The sequence below is a fragment of the Ursus arctos genome, unplaced genomic scaffold, assembly GCF_023065955.2.
Source record: "Ursus arctos isolate Adak ecotype North America unplaced genomic scaffold, UrsArc2.0 scaffold_30, whole genome shotgun sequence".
NCBI lineage: Eukaryota > Metazoa > Chordata > Mammalia > Carnivora > Ursidae > Ursus > Ursus arctos.
Window position 1 is genome coordinate 26,592,699 of NW_026622986.1, and position 24,588 is coordinate 26,617,286.

Sequence of the window (24,588 nt, forward strand, 5' to 3'; positions counted from 1 at the left end):
TAGCTAATGCTGGCATGCTTGTGTGTGGGGTGAGCTCCCCCACTCCTCAAGGCAGGGGTTGATTTGGCAACTTGTTTCGCTGGGAGTGCCCACCGGGTGTTGTGGGGTGGCAGTTGCTTTGTGGGGGTGGTCAGTCCTGAGTCAGGCTGTCCATTGGGTGTGGTGGCATGGGAGACACTTTGGAGGGACACCTGTCTGGGTGGGCTTATGGTGTGAGCAGTCCACAGGGGAATGCTGGGGCCTGGCAAGTGGTATTAGCAAGGTAGATGGAGAGGGTGAGAACTGGTTCCTGCAAATGTCCAGCTATCTAGGATGAAGGAGGATAAGAAAAATGGTGCCCACCAGTACTTCTGTTCTTAAAGAAAGTTCCTGCAGTTCCCTTCCCCTCTGGCACATGTCCTAAAATTAGTCAGTAAATCTCCTTTACGAATAACCTATGCACTTTGCAAATTGCTACTTCTGTGCCGGGTCTCATGCTGAGTGAGACTATATGCTGGCTCTCTAAGAGCAGAGACTTGGTTTCCTACAGCCCTCCAGTTCTCCTGGAGTTAAGCCCTGTTGATTTTTAAAGCTCCAGGAGTGAATACCTACTGATTTTCAAAACCAGGCGTCATGGGGACTCATCTTCTCAATGCACCTCCCCCGGGCTGGTGTGGGGCCTGGTCCCTTTGCTCCTGCATGCTTGTGCTATCCCTTCCACTTGTGGGTACCACGTTGGTGTTTTGGTTCCTGACCACGTTTCTGCTTCTCCTGTTCTATTCAGTGTGGATTTCTCTTTATGACTTTAGCTGTGGAAGATCTGTTCTGCTAGTGTTCAGGTTGTTTTCAAAGTGAGTTGTAATACATGTAGTTGTTGCCTTGGTGTGTCTGGGACGTGGTGAGCTCAGGATCCTCCTACTGTGCAATCTTTCCTCTCTTGTCTTTTGCTCTCTTTTTAATTGGATTATTATTATGATTTTGTTGCTGGATTGTATGAGTTATTTACATATTTTGAATATTAGACCCTTATCAGATACATGCTTTGCAAATATTTTTTCCCCATTCTATAGATCGTCTTTTTACTTTGTTGATTGTTTTTCTGTGCAGAAAATAAATTTAGAATTTGATGTAGTCCCATTTAAAAAAATTTTTTTTATTTTATGGCTTGTGCTTTGGGTGTCATATCTACAACATTGCCAAGATCCATGTCAGGGAGCGTTTTCCCTGTGTTTTCTTGTAGGAATTGAATGGTTTCAGGTCTTACATTAAAATTTTTAATCTATTTTGAGTTAATTTTTGTGAGTGGTCTAGTTCCATTCTTTAAGATGTGAATATCCAGGGGCACCTGGGTCGTGCAGTCATTAAGCGTCTGCCTTTGGCTCAGGGCGTGATCCCAGCATTCTGGGATCGAGCCCCACATCAGGCTCCCTGCTCCGCTGGGAGCCTGTTTCTTTCTCTCCCGCTCCCCCTGCTTGTGTTCCCTCTCTCCCTGCCTGTCTCTCTCTCTCTGTCAAATAAATAAATAAAATCTTAAAAAAAAAAAAAGATGTGAATATCCAGTTTTCCCAGCACCATTTATTGTAGAGATCAACTTTTCTCCATTGAGTATTTGTAACTTTCTTGTCAAATATTAGTTGAGCATATATGCTTGGGTTTATTTCTGGGCTCTTGCTTCAGTTCTGTTGATCTATTTGTGTGTTTTTATGCGGTGCTTGAAATCGAAAAGTGTGATGCTTTCCATTTTTGTTCTTCTTTCTTAGGATAGCTTTGGCTATTTGGGTTCTTTGGTAGTTCCATATAAATTTTAGGACTGTTTTTTATATACTCTAAAAAAATGCCATTGTAATCTTGATAGGAATTGCATTGGATCGTTAGATAGCGTATTGACAATTTAACAATATTAATTCTTCCAGTCCATGAACATGGATTACTTTTCCACTTATTTGTGTCTTCTATGATTTCTTTCATTAATGTCTTATAGCTTTTGAAGTAGGGGTCTTTCACCTTCTTTTTTTTTTTTTTTTTTAAAGATTTTATTTATTTATTCGACAGAGATAGAGACAGCCAGTGAGAGAGGGAACACAAGCAGGGGGAGTGGGAGAGGAAGAAGCAGGCTCATAGCGGAGGAGCCTGATGTGGGGCTCGATCCCATAATGCCGGGATCACGCCCTGAGCCGAAGGCAGACGCTTAACCGCTGTGCCACCCAGGCGCCCCGGGGTCTTTCACCTTCTAAGTTAAGTTTATTCCTAGGGATTTTATTGCCTTTCTTGCTATTGTAAATGGGATTTATTTTATTTCCTTTTCAGGTAATTTGTTGTAAATGTATACAAATGCTGTTGATTTTGCATTTTAATTTTGTATCCTTCAGTTTTCCAGATTTGTTGGTTAGTTATACCAGTTTGTGTGTGTGTGTGTGTGTGTGTAGTCCTTAGGATTTTCTGTATATAATATCATGTTGTCTGCAAACAGAGACAGTTTTACTTCTTCCTTTCCAATTTTGTTGCCTTTCGTTTCTTGTCTGATTGTTCTGGTAAGGACTTTTAATACTGTATTGACTAGGAGTGGTGAGAATGGGCACCCTTCTCTTGTTCCTGTCTTAGAGGAAACACTTTCAGCCTCTTCACCATTGAGTATGTTGTTAACTGTGGGCTTATCATATATGGTGTTTATTTTGTTGAAGTATGTTCCTTCTGTACCTAATTTGTTAACAGTTTTTATCATGAACAGATGCTGAATTTTGTTAAATGCTTTTTCTGCATCTACTGAGATGATCATCTAATTTTTTTCTTTCATTCTGTTAATGTGACAAACCACATCAGTTGATTTGCATATGCTGAATCATCCTTGTATCTCAGGTGAAAACCCCAATTGTTCATTGTGGGTGATCCTTTTAATGTGCTTCTGAATTCTGTTTGCTAGTATTTTATTGAGAATTTTTGCATCTATATTTATCTGGGTTATTGGTCTATAGCTTTCTCTTCTGATAGTGTCCTTTTCTGGCTTTGGTATAATGCTGGCCTTGTCACATGAATTTGGGAGTGTTTCCTCCTCTTAGTTTTTTGGAAGAGTTTGAGAAGGACTGACACCAGTTCTTAAATGTGTGGTAAAATTTACCATTTCTGGGCTTTTTTTTTTTTTTTTTTGGAGGGGGCGGATTTTTGATTATTGATACAATTTCTTTACTAGCACTTGGTCTGTTCACACTTCATTTTTCTTCGTGATTCCATCTTGGTAGTTTGTATGTTTCTAAGAATTTTTCAGTTTTTTCTAGGTTGTCCAGTTTGTTGGCCTATAGTTGTTCATAGTAGCCTCTTATGATTCTTTGTATATCTGTGTTATCAATTGCAGTGTCTCCTTTTTCATTTATAATTTTGTTAATTCGGGTCCTCTCTCTTTTTTCTTGGTTAGTCTAACTAAAGTTTTATCAATTTTGCTCATCTTTTCAAAGGACCAACTTTTGCTTTGGTTAATCTTTTCTATTGTTTTCCTGTTCTCTGTTTTGTTAATTTCTGCTCTAATCTTTATTATTTTCTTCCTTTTGCTTACTTTGGGCTCAATTTGTTTTTCTTTCTCTACTTCCTTAAGGTGTGGAGTTAGGTTGTTTATTTGGGATCTTTCTTCTTAATGTAGGTGTTTACAGGGATACCTTGGAGATACTACAGGTTTGATTGTAGGCTACCACAATAAAGTGCATATCTCAATAAAGTTACTCAGATTCATTTTTTGCTTTCCCAGAGCATATCCAAATTATGTTTACACTGTACTGTAGTATATTAAGTGTGGACCAGCGTTATGTTTAAAAATGTAATCAAAATTTTATTATTTTAATTAAAAAATACTTTATTGCTGACAGTGCTAACCATCATCTCAGCTTTCAGCAAGTCATAATCTTTTTGCTGGTGGACAGTCTTGCCTCGATGTTGATGGTTGCTAACTGATCAGGGTGGTGGTTGCTAAAGGTTGGGTTGTCTGTGTCTATTGCTTATTTAATTTTTTAATTTCATTTAAAAATTTTAATTCCAGTGTAGTTAATATACAGTGTTTTGTTAGTTTCAGGTGTACAATATAGTGATTCTACAGTTCCTGTATTACTCAGTGCTCATCAAGATAAGTGTACTCTTAATCCCCTTCACTGATTTCACCCATTCCCCCACCCATCCCCCTGCTAGTAACCATCTGTTTGTTCTCTGTGGTTAGGCAGTTTCTTAAAACAGCAGTGAAGTTTGCTGCATTGATGGACTTTTTCTTTTATGAATGATTTCTCTGTAGCATGCTATATTGTTTGATAGCATTTTTCCCCAGTGGACTTTCTTTCAGAATTGGAGTCATTCCTTTCTAACCCTGCCACTGCTTTATCAACTAAATTCTAAATCCTTTGTTATCATTTTGGTATTTTCATAGCTTCTTCACCAGGAGTAGATTCCATCTCAAGAAACCACTTTATTTGTTCATTCATAAGAAGCCACTCTTCATCTGTTAAAATTTTTAGCATGAGATTGCAGCAATTCAGTCATGCCCTCAGACTCCCCTTCTAATTCTAGTTTTTCTGCTCTTTCTACCATGTCTGTAGTTACTTGCTTCACTAAAATCTTGATCCCCTCAAAGTCACCCATATGGGTTGGAACCAACTTCTTCCATATTCCAATGAGTGTTGATATTTTGACCTCTTTCCATGAATCATTAATGTTCTTAATGGCATCTAGAATGGTGAATCCTTTCTAGAATGTGTTCAGTTTACTTTGCCCAGATCCATCAGAGGAATCACTATCTGTGGTAGATATTGCCTTATGAAGTATGTTTCTTAAATAGTAAGACTTGAAAATTGAAATGATTCCTTGATCCAGGAACTGCAGAATGGCTGTTGTGTTAGCAGACATGAAAACAACACTAATCTCATTGCATATCTCCATCAGAGCTCTTGGGTGATCGGGTACATTGTCAATGAGCAGTCATATTTTGAAAAGAGGTGTTTTTTTTTTTCTTTTTTTTCTGAGCAGTAAGTCTCAACATTGGACTTAAAATATTCAGTAAACCATGTTGTAAACATATGTACTGTCATCCAGGCTTTCTTTTGTTCCATTTTTAGAACACAGGCAGGGTACATTTGGTATAATTCTTAAGGGGCCGATGGTTTTTGGAATGGTCAATGACCACTGGCTTCAATTTAAAGTCACCAGCTGCATTAGCCTTTAACAAGAGTCAGCTTATCCTTTAAAGCTTTGAAGCCAGGCATTGACTTGTCCTCTCTAGCTATGACAGTCCTAGATGGCATCTTCTTCCAATCGGAGGCTGTATTACCTGTATGGAGAATCTCTTGTTTGGTGTAGCCACCTTCGTTAATGATCTCAGGTAGATCTCCTGGAGAACTGGCTGCAGCTTCTGCATCTGTACTTGCTGCTTCACCTTGTACTTTGAGTTATGGAGATGGTGTCTTCCTTAAACCTCATGAACCAACCTCTGCTAGCTTCATGCTTTTCTTCTACAGCTTCTTCACCTCTCTCAGACTTTATGGGGTTGAAGAGAATTTGGGCCTCACTCTGGGTGAGGCTTTGGCTTAAGGGAATGTTGTGTCTGATTTGATCTTCTGTCCAGACCACTAAAATTTTATATCAACAATAAGGGTGTTTTGCTTTCTTGTTATTTGTGTGTTCACTGGAGTAGCGCTTTTAATTTTCTTCAAGAACTTTTACTTTGCATTTATAACTTGGTTAACTGTTTGGCACAAGAGACCCAGATTTCAGTCTGTCTCTGCTTTCAACATATCTTTCTCACGAAGTTGAATCATTTCTAGCTTCTGATTTAAAGTGAGAGAGTTCACTTGAACGCTTAGAGGCTAGTGTGGGGTTATCAGTTGGCCTAATTTCAATATTGTTGCATCTCAGAATAGAGAGGCCCAAGGAGAGGGAGAGAGATGGAGGAACAGCTGGTTGGTGGAGCAGTCAGAACTCACATAACTTGTGTGAATTAAGTGTGCCATCTTGTATGGGTGTGGTTTGTGGTGCCCCAGAACAATTACAATAGCAACATCAAAGATCACTGATGAGCACCGCAAATATAATAATAACGAAAGAGTTGGAGACATTGTGAGAATTACCAAAATGTGACACAGAGACATGAAGTAAACAAATGGTGTTGGAAGATGGCACCAACAGAATTGCTTGATGCAGGGTTGCCACAGACCTTCAATTTATAGAACACCCAGTATCTGTGAGGCACAGGAAAATGAAAAGCAGTAAGATAAGGTATGCCTGTTTTGTTATGAAGTTCCTTCTTGGAACTTTTTTTGCTCCGTCCAGCAAATTCTGGTATGCTGTGTTTTCATTTTTGTTTCTCAAAATACTTTTTTATTTCTCCTTAATTTCTTCCTTAATCCATTGTTTGTTCAGGAGGGTGTGGTTTAATTTTTATGTATTTGTGACTTTTCCAGCTTTACTCTAGTTATTGAATTCCAGTTTCATCGCATTGTGGTCAGAGAGGATGGTTGGTATGATTTCAGTCTTGAATTTGCTAAGACTTGTGTTGTGGCTAACATATGGTCTGTCCTAGAAATTGTTCCGAGTGCAGTTGAGAAGAACTTGTGTTCTGTTGTTGGACTGAATGTTCTATTATGTCTGTAGGACCATTTGGTCTATATCATTGTTCGAATCCATGGTTTATTTATTCTCTACCTAGTTCATCAATCCATTGTTGAGAGTGGGATATTAAAGTCCCCAACTCTTATTGAAGTGCTGTTTATTTTTCCTTTAGCTCTGTTAGTTTTTGCTTTATGTATATAGTCACTCCAATGTTGGGTGCATAAATATTTAAAATTGTTAGGTTTCTTGATGTATTGATCCCTTTATCATATATAATGACCTTCTTTTCTCTTTTTAAGCCATTTTTAGTTTAAAATCTATGTTGCCTGAAAGAAGTATAGCTACCCCAGTTTTTGCTTTTGTTTTTGGTTACCATTTGCTTGAAATATTTTTTTCCATCCCTTCACTCGCAGACTGTGTTCGTCTTTAAAGCTAAAGTGAGTCTCTTATAGGCAACATATTGTTGGATCTTGTCTTTTTATCAGTCCATCCATTCTGTATCTTTTGATTGGAGAATTTAATCCATTAATATGTAAGTGATTATTGATAAGTAAGGACTTATTACTTGCATTTTGCAGATTTTTTTAAATTGTTTTGCAGATCTATTGTTCCTTATTGTGCTGCCTTTTTTGTGTGTTTTGATGTCTTCTGGTGTCAGCATGCTTTGACTTTTCTATCATGTTCTTTGGTGTAATTTCTAAGGTTTTTCCCTTGTTACCATGAGGCTTACATAAAATATCTTAAAACTCTGACACCCTATTTTAAACTACCAACAACTTAACTTCCATATAATTCCTGTGCCTTACACTTTTGTTTCTTCTCCCTTTTACATTTTATTTATTTGAGAGAGAGAGAGAGAGAGAGCAAGCGAGCGAATGAGAGAGAGAGAAAGAAAGAAAGCAAGCACGCACCAGCCAGGGGAGGGGCAGAGAAGCAGACTCCCTGCTGAGCAGGGAGCCCAATGTGGGACTTGATCCCAGGACTCTGGGATCATGACCTGAGCCAGAGGCAGATGCTTAACCGACTGAGCCACCCAGGTGCCCTCCCTTTTACATTTTAGATAATTGGTGTCATACTTTTCATATTTTTTTATATTATGTAGCTAATTATTTTTGTAGTTATGGTGATTTTTACTACATTTTTTTTAAACTTTTAAACTAGAGTTGGAAGTGAGTTCCATACTACCATTACTGTATTAAAGACTAACTTTGATTGTATACTTACCATTACCAGTGAGTTTTATACTGCCTTGTTATGTTATGATGTTATCTGATATCCTTTTGTTTCCACTCAAACAACTTCCTTGAGCATTTCTTGTAAGGCAAATCTAATGGTGATGAATTTCTTCAGTTTTTGTTTGGGAAAGGCTTTATCCCTCCTTAAACTGAAGGCCAGTTTACTGGTTTGGCATGCTTAGTTGACAGTTTTTTTTTTCTTTTAATATTTTGGATATATATTATCCCATTTCTTTTGGCCTAAAAAGTTTCTCTTGAAATACGTGGATAGTCTTATGGACATTCCCCTGTATGTAACTTCTGTCTTTTCTCTTGCTGTTTTAAAAATTCTTTCTTCCTCCTTTGACTTTTGACAATTTAATTGTAATGTGTTTCTGTGTAGACCTGTTGTGGTTCACTGTGTTGTGGTTCACTCTTTTTGGGGTCCTTTGGACTCCTTGGATCGGGAGTCTTCTTTTTCTGCCAGGTTGGGGAAGTTTTCAGTATTATTGCTTTAAATATACTTTCCTTTTCCTTTTCTCTTCTTGTGAATTGTCATAATGTGAATATTGTTTCTTTTCATTGTGTCCCATAAATCTCATAGGCTTTTGTCACCGTTTTTCATTCTTTTTAAATTTTTGTTCCTATGACTGAATAATTTCAGATGTCCTATTTTTCATGTCACTGATTGTTTCTTCTGCATGGTCGAATCTGCTTTTAAGGCTCTGTATTGAATTCTTCAGTATTGTATATTTTAGCTCTAGGATTTTTTTAATGGTTTCTGTTTCTTTGTGGAGTCCTCATTTGGTTCATGCATTGCTTTCCTAATATTTAGTTCTCTGTGTGTTTTTGTTCACTAAACTTCTTTGAGGTGATTATTCTGAATTTTTGAGAGTTCATAGATGTCCATTTTTTTTAAGGGTCAGTTAGTAGAGCTTTACTCGTTTCTTTTGGTGGTGTCAAATTTACCTGATTTTTTGTGATCCTTGATACCTTCCATTGGTATCTGCACAAATGAGTAAGTGGTCTTCTCTAAGTTTTGCAAGTTTGCTCTGGCAGGGGTAGTTTTCATGCATTAATTCAGCTTGGGTTTCTGGATGTGTCTGCCAGTAATGTCCTTGGGCTGGTGGGGCCTGCTTTTAGGGCCTGTTTTTGGGGGGAAGGAGCTGTTTGAGTTCTGAGGTTAGAGTGGAGGGTTGGGCCATTTGCTGAGAATAGCTGGATAGGACTGTTGGCTTGGTTTCCTGCCAAAGCAAGGATGTAGGATGTGTTCTTTGGTTGCCTAGATCCTTTGGTCAGGCTTACTGGATGGTCTGGACTGGGTACTATACTCAGCAGTAGGTGGGACTATGAATTAGGTTTCTGCTGTTTGGGGACCAAGAGTGTGCACTGAATATCCTGGTTAGGTGAGGCTACTGGTTTTGCTGTGCAGATGGGGAAAGCCATATGCTGTGCTCTCTGTTCCAGTGTCACCATAAGCAGGGTTTTCAGATGGGCTCCGCACTTCCTGGTAAGGTTCTCTTGTCTGGCAGACTGAAGGCTGTATTCACCAATAAGTAGAGCTATAAATTAGTTTTCCTGCTCACGCATAGCAAGAGAAGCAGTTCCAAAGCCAGTGAGACTCTTTATGGTCTTGGCTGAAGCTGATCTGTGCCCCAGGTTCCTTGGCCAAAGAAGACCCCTGGCTTTGCTCTGGAGATACTTAGCTCTGCCCACCTGCCTCCTGGCTTGAGCATTGCTGAGTTATGCAGTAGCTTCTAGATGTTCTTGTGGGCTCTTCCTGTCAGATGGGGCTGGGGGCCATACTCTGCAGCAGATGGGGCTATGACTCAGCTCTCCTGCTTGGGTGGGACTGGGAGGGCAACTCCTAACTGTTCCCTAATAGGCTTTCTGGTTGGGAGGGGCTGGGAGCCATCCTTTATAGTGGGTGAGGTTCATCAGCTCTTCTGTCTGGGCTTGGGAAGACCAGGCTCCAGGGCCAGCGGAACTCTATTTGAGGACCTGAGTCTGGCAGACCCACACCCAGCTGAGTTTCCTGGTCACACTGTGTCACTGATGTGGTTCTGCAGAAGAGCAGATCCGCTGGTTGGCAGTACTGCTCGGGCTTTACTTGCGGGAACTTCGTCTCTCCAGAGCTGAGTGCTAGTTGTTGTACACCTGTCCCTGCTTCTCTGTCACAATTAGATTCCCCATGATCAAGCCCCACAGAGTCTCTTATATACCCTATGGGGCAACACCAGAGGAGGGGCTCCCATGAAGCAACCCACAGTGTTGGGGGTGGGGTTGGGAAAAGAGAACCCCTGGGCTCTGTTTTCCCACTGGAGGAACCGTATGCTCAGAGTAGACTTCTTGGCATTGTGCTGTGCTGGCCTGGGAGAGGGGCAGTGTGGTCAGCATGGAGCGTACCTCTTACCCTTCTGATGTGGTCTGTCTTGGTCTCTGTGGTGCTGGGGGGTGTTTTATCCTCACTCCTGTGTTCTAGGAGTCTCTCAGTGATGTCTTGTCCATGAATAGTTGTTAGTAGTTCTTGTGAGAGGGAGTGAAGTCTGAAACAACCTAAACAACCTATGACCATCTTAGTGATATCAGTCCTGTCCCATTCTTTAATGACAGAGTCCCTAGTATTTCCTTTTTGGTTGTTCTAGCCAACTTGAGGGGGCTGCCTTTCTCCCCTTTCATCCCAGGAACAGGGAAATTGAATTGAATTGGAAATCTCTTTTTCTCTGAAGCCCGCTGTGCCGAGGGTGGGATAGCAGGGAAAGCTGGCAAGTGTCACCAGCATCTTGTGGCGTCTGGGCTGCAGTTGCTGCTAGGAATAGGGGTGGACCTCGCCCTGTCGGAGAGCTGAATGAGGCTCCTGGATGGTGGAGCACACACTCACAGTGGGATGGGAAGGTGGGCAGAGTAGGAACTGGTGGAGAGCAAGCTTGTGCACCCTGGAACTGCACACAGGTGGGTGGTGACTGCACTGTCAGCTCTGTAGGACATCTTCTTGTGCCATAGCCCCCTTCCTTCATTCCCGCCAAGGCTCTGTCTCCCCTTACCAATCCCCTCCCTATCTCATTGTTTTCTTTATGGGAAGGTTCTCATTTGTTTCAGGTCAGAGTTTTTAAAGAGATGGAATTAGCAGATGGAACACATTCTGTAGACTGGTAAGGATATGCCATAGTTGGCCAGTTTGTAAACACGACTCTTGAGCACATGGAGCCACTTTGCTCAGCTCTGCCCTTGGTGGAGACTTTGGTTTATAGAAGACTTTAGGGCCAGCTCCTCTGCCCCCATCACCCATTTTGGGACAGACCTTTAAGCTCTAGCCAGGGAGACATTGTGTCTGATAGCGCTGAGCTCCGCCAAGGACTAACAAACCTGAAAGAGCTGCCGTCTCTTTGGGGATCTTCAGCGCATCATTTAATGTGGGCGCCACGGGAGAGACTGTCTTGTGCAGAAACAGTGTTTTGTCTGGACTTGAACGGTCTCGCCTTACCTGGCATATGTGCTAATTACGGCAGTTTCCTGGAGGCAGGATCTTCCATTACTTCTCTTTACAGTCCCTCCCCCTCCTAGAGGGCCTCACATGTGGTAGCTACTTAGTACTTGTCTTTTGAATAAATGAATGATTAACTGATTATGCACTGTTTCTTTGGTAGCTGTTGACAGGTTGGGACGCATCACTGGATGCATTTCCTGGATGTCAGGAGCTAGGTGGCATCCCAGGAGCAGCATCCACTTTTTGCCTTTTCAAGGCTGTTCTAGTGACTTAGTTGTACCATAGTGCCTGTGGGCCGGTGCGGCCCCATCCTGCTCAAGGTACTAGCCTGGCAGATTGAACAGTAGCTACGTGGGAGTCGACCTGCTGCTCAGGAATGCCTTAGGGTCATATGCCTTTATTCGCAGTTGTTTTTTATTGATTTGTACTTCGTTCTCTAGCTTTTCTGGTCTCTTAGATGTTAAAAATCTGTCTAAGAACAGTCCCTAGATACAAAATGTTTTGGAGAGGGTGCAAAATTTAGCAAAAAAAAAAAAAAAAAAAAAAAAAGATAACAGTACACCGAAGGTGGCTTGACCTAATGGTAGGAATGTCCTTCCATTCAGGCCCCAGTGGCTTATTAGCCCTGTGGCAAAAAGGAAGAGCCTGAATATTTGGGACCCACAAGCAGAAGAGTGTTCTTCTTTGTCCCTACCTATGTCCCAGGCCTCCCATAGTGGCTCCTGACTTTTGCCAAGAGGCCTCCAGTTTCCACCATCCTCAACCCATGCCATAATCAGACCTCTTTCTCCACAGATATTTCCTGAATTGTCCATTTAGTAAGGAATGCTCTTCTCCAGCCCCAGGGAGATCACCTGCTACATTGATACATCCGTCTATCTACCCACCTACTCTTTTACCCTTCTACCCAGCCACCCTCTCCTTTCCGCCTTCTCATTCATCCATCCACCCATCTAGTCATTCATCTCCCTATTCAGCCTTCCATCCATCCAGAATTTTTGAACACTGACTATATGGCAGGTACTGTGAGGCACTGGGGATACAGTGATGAATGAGAGACAGGCTCTTCCTTCAAAGAGCTCATGTTCTAGCTTCAGGAGACAGACATAAGCAACGTGTAAACAGCGCACAATAAATAGTGAATGTTACGATGCATTGTGGACAGAGAACTATGAGAAGATAGAAAGGGTAAAGAGATGAGGAAAGAAGAAAGAAGGAGAGAATGACTCCAAAGTCAATGAATATTTGTCACAAGGCTTAGGTACCAATAAGCCTCTTTCAGAGTTACCATCTTCTAAAGCATGTTTTAAAAATCTTTTGTGCGTTTAGTAGAAAAATGTTTTTTTCCTAAATAAAATTCTGCATGAAACAACCAATAAATAAAACAAGCAAAAGCAGAGTGCCTTTGGTTAAATTGGGGGTGGGGTGAAGATGGTAGTGGTGGTCTAGAAAGATCTCTGCTTGGCTGCATCCAGGCTTCTGGCTTCTGAGCCCTGACCTCGTCTCTTCCCAAGGTGGTCAAAGTTGTTTTGATTCTGGTTGTTGCTGAGGACACAGCTTTGCCTTGGAAGAGCAGAGAACCTATAGGCTGTTACAGGCAAATCTCTAGGTGATTTTGACACCCACTTAGGACCCAAGCTGGATAGCTGCGCTTTTCTTTTGGGGAAGAGAGACCTAAATGTAACACTTGGAGGTAGGAAGGGGTGGATTAGAGAGAGGAATCAGTTGCTCTTTTTGAGAATGGAGTTAGTTCATGGTCGTTCGGAGTTAGTTCGGCTCAGGGCAGGACTGTGTGGGTGTGCTAGCCTGTAAGGTAGGGTGGGCAAGCTTCTAATGTATAGTTTCCCACGAGGAGAAAAGCCTGTTCTGGGCCTTGTTAGTGTAGAGAGCTCTACTTGAGGAGCTGTGGTATTGGGTTGCTCCTTGTCCATATTTGTCCCAAGAACCCAGGGAGAGCTGTGGGGCTCTCTGGGGTTGGTGGAGAGGACACGTGGTACAAGAGAGTAATAGACCAGGCCAGCAGAGGGAGCTTAGCTGTGTCGGTAGATAATACCACTGCTACTAACCAGTTGACCTTCCTGAGTGCTGGCAATGTGACAGACCCTGCTCCGAGTGTTTTCTGTGTATTGGCTTAATTAATCCTTATAATAACCTCATGTGGAAGGTATTTTTTTTAACCCCTATTTTGCTAATGATGTTAAGGCACGGAGAGGTTACGTGGATAATTAGTGGTAGAGCTGGCATTCAAACTGAGGCAGTATGGCTCACCAGAGAATGCTTCTAAGTGTTTTCTCTACCTTTAACACCAGCATCGTGTTAGAAAGTTCATGCAGTCTCAAAATAGGGGATTTTTATTTGGGGCTTTAACTATAATTGACCAGTCTTTTAGGTTTATATATCTAATATCTATATATTTGTGTATTTTTTATTTTTAAAAACATCCTCCAGATGTAGGCAGGTATGAGTTGGTACCAGGTTTCTTTGCTGCCCCATAGAAAAAGGTGAAAAGAAATGTAGCCTTTCCCTAAAGCACCTCCCACCTGACAGACCCTCAAGCCTCACTCTGAGCCAGGTCTTCCAGCGTGCAGCCCCTGGGTGGCGAGTCCATAGCGGGGGACCACTGAATTGGGGCTGAGATGGAAAGGCATATGTTGCTGTCCCTTCTTCCCTGACTGAGCCTCAGAGCTCTCCTACCCGTTATTACCTTGGTTGTGTTCTCTTAAAAAAAGAAGATGCTTTCTAGCTATGTGACTGATGCCCAAGGCAGGACGATGAAAAAGTACTTCCTAGGGCACCTTTGTGAGTAGCCAGCCTTTCAACACTTGAGCCCAGGTCATTTAGAGCAATGGTTCTCAAAATGTTAATTTTTTTTTTTTTTTAAACAGAACCTCTTTCTTCTAACCCCAAACTACGTGGCTTCAGCAAGCACAGTCTGTCTAGACCCTTTGATTTAACTACCCTTGGCTATTTCTCTGATTCTTCACTTTCACTAGAAGTTGTTTTGGTGCCAAATTGATGAGTAGGAGGTTTGGGCTGGGAGGACGCCGAGACTGGAAGGATTTCGGATTGTCTGGATTTTCATTAGCCATGCTCTCTCCGTCCCTCATTATCAGGGATTACTAAGGTTTGTTTTATAAAGGATTAGGATGTCTGTGCCATTTTGCAAGTAGAAGTTTAGGAGTTTTTCTTAGAATCAAACATTAATCAAGAAAAATCTAACATAAAACCCCAAAGCAAAAAAATCCAAGAGAAAGCTCCATTCTGTTCAGACTTATGGCCTGTAGGAAAATTTTCAAAAGTATTTCTTCAAGGGGCCAAGCAGCAGGACTCCCATTTAAGCTTCGCAGCTGTTGTAGGATGTCTCCCTCGCATATGTCTTTGAAATTTTACCCTTCTTATCCTGAATGATCAAACACCCTCTCTTGCTCTCTCTCATTCTGCAGTCCTGAATAGAGCCGCCATTGCGCTCCAGCAGCGTAGAGAGAGTTTTTAGTGTCACATCACTTTGGAAAAGCATTGACGCAAACCAGCATTATTCCTGGAGCTGCCTTTCTTTTTTGTCTCCTTTCTTCTGAGCCTGAAGAGATCACATTCAGAAAGGCAGTTGGGTTTTCTAGTTTAGGGCAGATTCTAGACGCTTTCCAGGGGGCTTGGGCCATGAAGGGATTGCTTCCTGCTACCCATTGTGCCCTGGGTAGAGGTTTGCCATGGTCACCAGGTAAGGGGATGGTTTTCCAGATGTCTCTCGCTAAAATGGACTCGGAAGAACTTCCCCCCACTCCATTTTGTTTCCAAAGAAAATTTATTGAATATTAAGTCATAAAGCCAGTGATATAATTTTAATGAAAAATATCCTGTATCACTCAAGACTTAAAAGAACAAAAACACCCCTTAGAAACACTGCCTTGAAAAATGATCACATTAACTTTACACACGACAGAGTCCTTTCTTAAGCTTTATTTAAGAAATCGAGTACTATATAGTTCAATATATATAAGACACATCCAGTATTGTGTTCCTGATAGCAAGTGCATAGATTTTGTTAAGATATCATTTCACTCGATATAAACGTTTTATGGTCACATGAAGGTAATATTCCCAGTGATTTTGCCCAAGCATGAGAGGAGAAAACAGAACACAGCAAAAATAGTGAGCTACAACAGAGATGAGAAACGAAAACAGCGAAGTAGCAGAACAGTCGATTCCTGATAAGTGAATAAGCTGATTGTTTGGTCACAATGTTTTATTCACTTATCAGGAACGATTCACAGTACATTGATGTTCACTGTGTTTCCTAGCCTGCCAGCTAAGAGGCCCAGCCCGTGGGTTGTTGGGAAGTGTCATGGGCTGGGCAGACATGTGGCTGCCGTCAGCACGGTAAACGTTGACAGTCCTGTAATTTCCCAAGGTGGTCCGTGGGTGGCAAACAGATACACCTTGCTAACTAACACTGCAGCGGTATTTTACAGAATCAAAATGGTAAGTATGAATTTAAGCAGGGACCAACTTTACAGTCATGAGTACTTAAGGGAACTAGCATTTTTGTTCCCTTCTTTGGAGAATTACGGTTTTTGTTGTTTTTCTAAAAAACAACAACAAAAAACTGGCTTTGTCTTTCCCTTCTTTTACTTAGCATGAGTATTTTGCCTTGTGCCAAGTGGTGGCACATATATATATCGTGTGTGTGTGTGTATACACACACACACACACACACACATTCATTCTTCTATTACTTACAGATTTTAAAAATAAACACTTGCATCTTGGAAAGAATTGCTCACCCTCTTTACCCCCTTCTCCCTCCCTCAAAACCCCCCATCAAAAAAAAAACCCACCCCCTTAGCCATCTTTCCCAACTAAGGTAAGCAGTGGGTTTTCAGAGGCAGTCTGATGAAGGCTGTGAGATTTAAAGCAGAAGTATTGGCAGGAAGTCAGCTCCCATCTGTGCAGGTTTGGAGCTGGTGGAAGTCACTTCACTGAGGTGTTCGGCCTATGGGGGAGAACCTCCTTTCCTCCACCTCACTAGGTCCCTCTGTTGTTGAGCCGACTAGAAAAGACAATCTAGGGGCCAGAGGGGCCGCTGAAACCAGAGGGTGAAGGGCTTGAGCACCTGCGGGGAAAATCCCATTGGCAGCGGGAGGAAGGCTGCCCGGTGCTGGGTGGCCTGAGTCAGACAGTTTGTGCGTCTGAAAAGTTGGAAGGAGAGATAAGACAGAGGGAGCAAACATCAGTGGAATCTTTTAAGAGCACTTGGAGAGCAATCAGATTCCTGAGCATAAGAGATGGGCAGAGAAGGGAGAGGGGCCTGGAGCTTCGGTTTCAGAGGGTGTCCAAGGAATGGTTGTTCCTTTAGTTCTCTTTTGGTAACTGGGGTTGGGGTGATAGTGGGGACAAGGTGTTCTTTCAGGAGGGAGTTGTGTGGACGCATATGGCATTTTTGGCTTTCGTTTGGAAATGGATGATGTATCATGAAGATGTGAGCATGAGAACCTTTACCTCCTTCCCCTCCCACCTCACCGAGTAAGAGTTTCCTTTTGAGCACTTGGAAATAGTCCCTTTATTTTCTGTTATTTTCAATAATTAAAGCTGCTCTTGGATTCAATCAGCTCTTAAAAAGGAATAATTTGAATTAGTTTTCTATATGTAGGCAGTGATTGATAGGAACGCGTAAACTTAATTTAACTCTTTCACATCTCTATTCACCAGGTCAGTGTATCGTTTCTTCCCTTAGAGCGCACCTCTTTAAGAAACATGGTTAGTTCCTAGGAAGAGTTGGTAATGATATGCCTTTAGACGTGCGGGGAGGTAGAAGGGTCCCAGCTCTGCTGCTGCTCCCCTTACTTAAAGTGACGCAGCAGAGCAGCAGCCGTAGTGAGCGTCAGGAACTGCATCCGCGCACCCACGAGAGGGAGAGAGGAGGGAAGGTGACAGGTACCAGTGGGGCCAGAAGACCGGCAGAGGTCTTGGGAAATCCAACTCTGTAGGCAGTTATCTACGTGAACGATAGAAATAAGTAGCAATCTTGGAAGCAGTGGTTAAAATGGGCTGCTGTACATTAATCAAAGGTGGCTGGTGTGCAGTTTCCCCCTTTCCCCAAATCAGATATTCACTTAGGTGGAATCGACTGTATCTTTTTACACAACATATAGAAAAAAAACAGATACGTGAAACAGTGAGGTGTGTAGATGTATCACCAACATATAATGACTACCAACAATACAACACGCAGAGAGAGAAACAAGTATTAGGAAAATGGTTTAATATTGGAGACAGAAGCAAAAAACTGCATCACACAATAACATACGTTACAAAAATAAGTTTGACTGTTTCAACTACACGGTTATGTTCACAATGAGGACAGAAGAATCAGAAAAAACTTTGATCTAAACAGCAAAAAAGCAAACCCCTAAAGTTGTAACTAATACATTTATCCACTTAAAGTGACTGAGTACTTCTAAATCTAATTACCTTATTGTGTAACTGCACAATACAGAATAAAAAGTGAAACTTACCGCTGTATTTTAAGACAAAATTCTAATGCTAGATATAAGCAAAGGGAAAAAAGAAATCAAGCCAAAGTTTTTAATTCTCAAAAGAAAAGCAACTTTCTTTCTATCAACCAGAAATCAAACTTGAAATCAGTCATTGTCAGGGGGCCCACTAGAGTAAGCCACAAAAATTTCCATTTTTTTTTAATCTCCAGTATAAAAAGTTCCACTGGTACAAAATGCGTTAAGTACAATCAGTTGTAGAAATAGGAAAGCCTGCGTATTTTTTTTTTTTTTGGCTCAAATTCCATCAAACAACAAAATCCAAATGCATCAATAAAACAAACAATACTTAAATGGCCTTACAGTTTCCACTAGGTTGCATTAACTTTGGCTTTTCTCAGACAATATTTAAAAACTATTTTGTAATTCTAAACAAAATGATATTATTAATCTACAAACAATTCTCACAGCACAAAAAAACACAAATACATTTTTTGTATGACATTATTCAAAAAGGTAATGAAACTACAGGTTTTTTTAAAATTTTATTTCTTCTTGTTAATTAGCACTTAAGATAATAAAAACAAACAGTAAAATGAGTCCAGAGTAGCACAAGCCAAAGAACTATAACCCCTATGGTGAAAGAAAGATGAACTTGTTACGCCTTTGAGGACTGCCATTTTATCACAAGTCTCTAATTTAGTGTAAAAACAACTATTCTCTACACTTGATTTTAAAAAAAGCAGTTTCCCTGTGTGTTTTTCCTTCTGGCACAGGCCCTTTGCACCCTTGCAGCTTTTTTTCCTTTTGATATTAAAAGATAAAGTGAGTAAAAGGACAATTTGTCTCTGAGGAGGGGCAGCTTTTAAACAATGCAAACATGCAAAAAAAAAAAAAAAAAAGACTCCCCCCCCCTAAAATGTACTATTTTGGTCACCTGCAAAATAAATACCCAATGTGAAGTGCCTGTCCCGAGCCTCTTGTCACCGGCACTCAGGCTCCTCTTGGGGAGATGCGGGTGGGTGAAAGGAGAGGAGGACAGTCTGAAATTCAGATGGTGTTCTCTTGTGTGCTGTGCGTCCACAAACCACCCTATGCTGTATGTGAGAGAGATGTGCGCGGGCTCCTGGTATTAAGCTGATGGCTGCAGGAAGTACAAAATAGCCCTCAAAGGATGAAGGAAGGCCCCAGCAGTAGTAAACACGTGTGAGGATAATACAAATCATTTCATTGTAAGTGCATGTGCTATAAGAAGGAAACTTGTTGTTTTGTGTTTAGTTTTTGTGTGTTTTTTTTTGCATCGTTAGAGGCTAGTCCTTTCCATCCCAGGGCTATCACATCCACACACACATTAAACTGAACAGAGTAGTGAGTGGGAAAAGGAGGAAGGAAAGGGAGCCAGCAGTTTCTCAACTCCTTTAGAGACAAAGAAGCTGCCAGGGCCTGCTTTCAAGAAGGCAGGAGTTTGTGTTGGGGCTTCAGGGATGACACCGGGGTTTGTCAAGACAGCAAGAGATCTGTTCAACGTGAAGTCGAAGTCAAAGTAATGTGGCACTTTACAGAGTGGCAGCAGGGTCTGGTGCTAGGTGTTTGGTCAGTAACTGTGATAACAGAGTTGGACTTAGATGGTCAGTCCCCCTTCAATGATTTCAATTAATAAAATTAACAAAAAGGCAGGGAAAGAAAGGACTATCAGCTTCTAACCCCAGATACCTTGCTTAATTAGAGGTATCTCCTGGGATCAGAGAATGCCCAGCACAGTGGCTGATTAGAAACTAAACAAAATCCCTCAAAATACTACCCATCACAAAGTCATTTAACTGGAAGGTATGTGAAAATATTCTGAGCTAGAACATACCCCTACACCGGGTCTCAAAAGCATTTAGAATTTAAGGTTAATGTAGGTGCTGAATCTTACCTACCATCCCCCTTAGAAGGTCTATCCAATCAACTGTTTTTAAAACCGGAGAAGGAATTTCAGCAGCACGTTAGTTTTTTTTTTTTGATGACCAGAAATAAAACTAAAAGAAAAAAAAATGGTGTAGGGGGTTAAAATGGAGAGGGCAAAACTCTATTTTTTCCCTTCAGATTTGCTTTGTGTTTTTTTTCTTTTGGATCTCAACCAGTGGGGGAAAAAAAGTAGGAAAGACAAAACTCAAAGATGTATGGGGGGGAGGGGAAGGGGGCTCCAAACTAGAAACACCCTGGAACAAACAAAAATGACAATGGTATAAAAAGTTACCAACGCTCCAGACAGCTCTGGGTAGAAAGGGTTAGAAGTTCAAAACTTTCTCACCTTAGAGGTTTCCATATATCATGAAGGAAATACATCGTGAGGTTGCCGTCACAGCATTGATGTGCAGAGCGGTTAAAAAAGTGAGACATGGGCACTTATACAATGTCTTACAAAAAACATCATAGAGAAATAACAAACAATAACAATTTCAGGCAACAAGACCACAGGATAGCAAGTTAACAAACTTTTTAACCTTTTTTTTTGTTTTTTGTTTTTTAAATATTAGGGATTTATACAAAACACATAATAAAATACCCATGTTATCAAATTACTTCTCACAAGAAACACACTGAAGCTCTAGGAAGGAAGTACCTTTGGAATTTGGCACTATATATTTTCACTGTTTTTCTTTAAAAGAAAAAAAAAATCACATTTTGCTGAACACAAACACATCTAAATAGTCCACAATAAAAAAAAATGACATCAATGCTTTACAAGCCAACACAAAACTTATTCTGGAATAGGGTTTTTTTTCCCCCCTCACATGAAATTTTTTTTTAAGCAAACTTTTTTTTTTTGAAATTCTTTAAGTAAACCAATTCTAAACTTGTCTTATCAACAGAGAACATTAAGACCATAAGACTCATGATTGAAACCACAACTTAATTCACAGAAGCACCAACATAACACAGTTTACAGTAACCTTTCTCCTGTACATTGAAACAGTATAAAATATAGGTAATTTCATGTGCATTAAACCATGGATTGTCTAACTGTGAGTCAGTTCAGCAAAAGGTGACACAAATAGGTAGCATTTGCCCCAAAACAGGGTAAATATTTTTCTTATACTAATCTACAAAAAGTGGTTCTATATATATATCTTAATGAGAAAGTGAGCCACCTAAAATGGCCTTATCAAAAAACTTTACACTGCCTGAAAAATGTAAAAACTATTACAGACCTCTAGAGACTTAAAATCAGACAGTTTTTTTCTCAAACTGTTTTTGGAAGTAGTCTGTTAGAAACCAACATTCTGTGTCCCTGGACACATATTGCTATTGTTACCAGTGACCGGGAAGAATGCCAATCCCTGTATAATACTTTCAAGTCTGTTTTATGAAAAGAAAAAAAAAATAAGAAAGAAACGTTTTTGCCACAGGTTTTTTTTCTATAATTAATTTGTCTAATAATAAATTTCAGTCTTGCATGAATGCAGCAATGTTTTTCACATTGACTTCCCAGAATTCATAGCTAGATGAGGTCACATGCAAATTTCAAAGGTCAAACTAGATCAAAGGTCAGTAGGAGAACCAAATGTGATGTGAGGTCAGAAAGACATCAGAAACAATGACGGGACGATGAAACTTTTTTTTTTGAGACGCCACAGGGACATGCTAGGCAAACGGTGAACTAACGGGCATGAAGATGTCTAGGGAGAAAACAAGGGAGAGTAAAAAGTTACACAGAATCTACGCAGCAGCAACAAAATCACTCTTAAGGGTGCAGGAGAAAAACTAATGCAAATCTTAGGTCATCGGGGAGTCTAGGAGCCATTCCCGTAATTTGCATTTCTTACAATCTTTATCCACAGCACAATGGAACCCCAAGAGAATCCATCCGGAGGAGGAGAGGGGATGGATTCCGGGAGTTTTGGGGTGGGGGCTGGCGAGGGACAGGGGGGAGGATCCAGTTTCAACGGATGTAACATATGGGGGGAGAGTCAGACGACCGAACTATAAACTAGATAGATCATGGAAGCTACGAACAAAATCGTCAGACAGATACGAACAACAAGAGGGAAAAGCATGAACTGTAGGCCTAGGGTTCAACGGTGAAAAAAAGCCTATTCCTAGAACGATTCCTCTAGAGACTACTTCAAAAGGATCTAGCTAGCACAGAGAACTGCTCTTTAGGTACCCAATAAGTTAACAATAGGCAATAAATAACTTCCATTATTTCTGAGGCAGTAAAAATTTTGTACAAAAATAGAAATGCTTTTTTTACAAATAAAATTTACAGGCCTGTGGCTTTCTTTTTTATTTATGTATTTATGTATTATTTATTTATTATTAAATTTATCTTTCAAGAAACATCAAGTATTTTCACTCATTTTTATTTTATTTTTAAACCCTGTAGCTTTAAGAAACAGATCTCTAAATCTTTTTTGTACAGTAATCCTTTCTAAAAACTAAAATAAAACAATAACAAAATAGACAACCAGTGTAATAATCTGACCGATAAATGTCATGTTTCTTTGAACCCTAAAATAAAATCCTACTTGTTAAACCAAATGTAGTGGAAAGATGTTTGTATTGTTTTAAGTGCTTCTCCTGGCTTCTCTCTCGCGCTAGGCCACCACCTTAACCTCTAAACGGCTGGCGCCCTCCTAGGGGGTGGGCGCGGACAGGAGGGGTGAATTCTCCAGGCAGTGCTCTGGGGCACCAGGGGTCTCAGAGTTAGAATTGCACGTTAGCCTTTGTTTGCCTTTTAAATTCTCAAGATGTCATTTATTTATGTGTGTTTGTCTTTAGGAAAAAAAAAAGCAAAAAACAAGAACAAAACAAAAAAGTAAAAGGAGATTCAAATTGCAAAACAAAGGAGAATACAGTGGCACAACTGGAAGAGGAGTTTTACTCGATAGAAACAAGGTAGCCCAAGTTTTTAATTATGGCGAACTGGGTGGGGGGATGGGGAGGGGACATGGAGGCCTTATTGTAAAAATAACCGTCTCTCTTGGTAAAAGTTGGCAATGTGGTCCTCCTCTGCCTTTCCTGTGGAGAACAGGCTGGCTTGTGGGACTTACCCTAAGAAAGCTAAAATAAGAGCAGGGAGCCTCTGGGGTTAGGATCAGTAAGGTTTGCTGTCGTTTTTGGAGCGCTTCAGCTGGACCTTCAAGCGTTTCATGCCAATCTGAAAGCCATTCATAGCCTGGATAGCAGCTTGTGCGGATACCGGATTGTCGTAGCTAACAAAGCCTGGAAGACACAAGGGGAAGGACAGTGGCAATCAACATGGAGAGGCAGCAGCATAGACAGGACGCAGCAGGACGTCGTCAGGGCGGCGGGGGGGGGGGGGGTGCTGGAGAGTGTGAGTACGTGGTGGGGAGCGTGTGCACGTCCTGGGGGCGGGAGCAGCCTGCTCAGTTCGCTGTGTGTCTGCTGTGGATGGACGGGGTGTGCTTCACGGCCCCCCCGGGAACATCCACTGAGCAGCCGTGAAGAAAGCTGGTCGGGCTGGGAATTGGGTATCATGACAACAAACCCCTCCTCTGTGAAAAGCTAAATCTCAGTCTCTCAGACTCCTCGTCTGTTTACTGATTTCAGTCAAGTCTGTTTGTGTTTCAAGCCCCTTCGAATCCTTCTGACAGAACCCCTGGTACCTAATACGTGGTGCTCAAGGAGGCAGAGGTATAAATACTCTGGACTCGAGGGGTCCCCAGAGGCTCACATGTCCCAGCCAGCGGAGGTGTAAACACAGGGCTGGTAACGATACACTGCGGAGACCCTGACTTTCATTCCAGTTCTCTATCCGTATCTGCACAGCCCACACCGGTTCGACTGCCGGATGGGGTCAGTTAACTCTAGGATAATTTGTACTTGATTTTTAACATTTTGGAGTTCTTTCTGAGAGGGACCTAGGGGCCTAAGGGAAATGCTGGCCCTTTATCATCTCAACTTCCATTTTCAAAGCTCCATTGCGCTCAACAGCCTGCAAATTGCTACATTATACCCAAAGAATAAAGAGTCTGAACAGCTTAGGGCTTAAGAGCCAACCTCACAGACTTCCCAGTATCTTTCTCTGTACTGACACCACCAAAATGGCAGGGAGGGCGTGCTTTTGAGAAAGAGCCAGTGATGCTCTGCAAAGACCCAGAAACGGGATTCTGATCACATGGTTTGCTCTCACACTGGGGGTGGCGGTGGGAGGGTACACGCAAAGCTTTCTCTGGTTATGCCGATGTAAAGGTGTTGAGCTTGCACTGTCCCTACTTCTGGTGTTGGAAGGAAGCTATTATTCTGGTGATTTTGAGTTCTCAACATCAGCTGTTCAGAAGGTTCTATACTAAGCTTCTTCAACTGTTATTAAAGTCTAAAGCTAAAGAGAAAATTCCTTTACAAACTAGAGGAGGAAGAAAAGGACAGAAATATACCTTTAGAATATACCTTCTCAGCTGATAAAAATGAGCATATGGTATAATGCAGAAAAGCTTTTCATCGGCAGGCTGTATTGCAAAAACGGTGGTACAGATTTTTACTAAATCTAATTCCCAGTATATGTGCTCTTTTCTCCTTTCCTTCTAGGTCTTTATCCAGAAGCAGCAAGATGATTAAAGAATGGAAATGCGTCAAGGGTGAAATGGATAATGAAACCTGGCCAAGAGGTTAGCGTGAAAGAATGGGCTACCTAAGACTAGCAAATCCTGGCCCCCCCCCCCCCCCCAGATTAGGCCGGCTCAATGAGAAATGCAGGTTTGGGATGCTGCGGCTTTTGATAAAAACGGAAAACGGTGAGTAGTGCTAAATACAATTGTCTGCCGACATTCATAGGTACAGCCTGTATTATTACACCTTGGTTGGACAGTGTGTGGGCTGATATAATCTCTTT

General features: G+C 41.3%; 2 protein-coding genes across 18 annotated transcripts in view; one reads left to right on the top strand and one right to left on the bottom strand.

Annotated features, from left to right (window-relative positions):
* Nucleotides 1-22,647, top strand: part of LOC130542137 (uncharacterized) — a 99,608-nt gene extending 76,961 nt beyond the window's left edge. The window contains exon 3 of the mRNA XM_057304594.1: nucleotides 22,515-22,647. Coding sequence (XP_057160577.1) covers nucleotides 22,515-22,635 — 121 coding nt within the window. The 3' untranslated portion in view covers nucleotides 22,636-22,647. The remainder of the gene's footprint in view (nucleotides 1-22,514) is intronic.
* Nucleotides 17,499-24,588, bottom strand: part of CELF2 (CUGBP Elav-like family member 2) — a 556,236-nt gene continuing 549,146 nt past the window's right edge. For 14 of the 17 annotated variants that reach the window (XM_044392047.3, XM_057304588.1, XM_026478623.4 and 11 more), the window contains 2 exons: nucleotides 22,787-22,958; nucleotides 17,499-21,412 (listed from right to left, as the gene is read on the bottom strand). In XM_044392047.3, the coding sequence (XP_044247982.2) occupies nucleotides 22,831-22,958 (128 nt within the window). In that variant the 3' untranslated portion in view covers nucleotides 17,499-21,412; nucleotides 22,787-22,830. Of the gene's footprint in view, nucleotides 22,959-24,588 lie in introns of all 17 variants that reach the window. The other 3 variants (XM_057304591.1, XM_048219338.2, XM_048219342.2) reach the window with 2 other exon arrangements.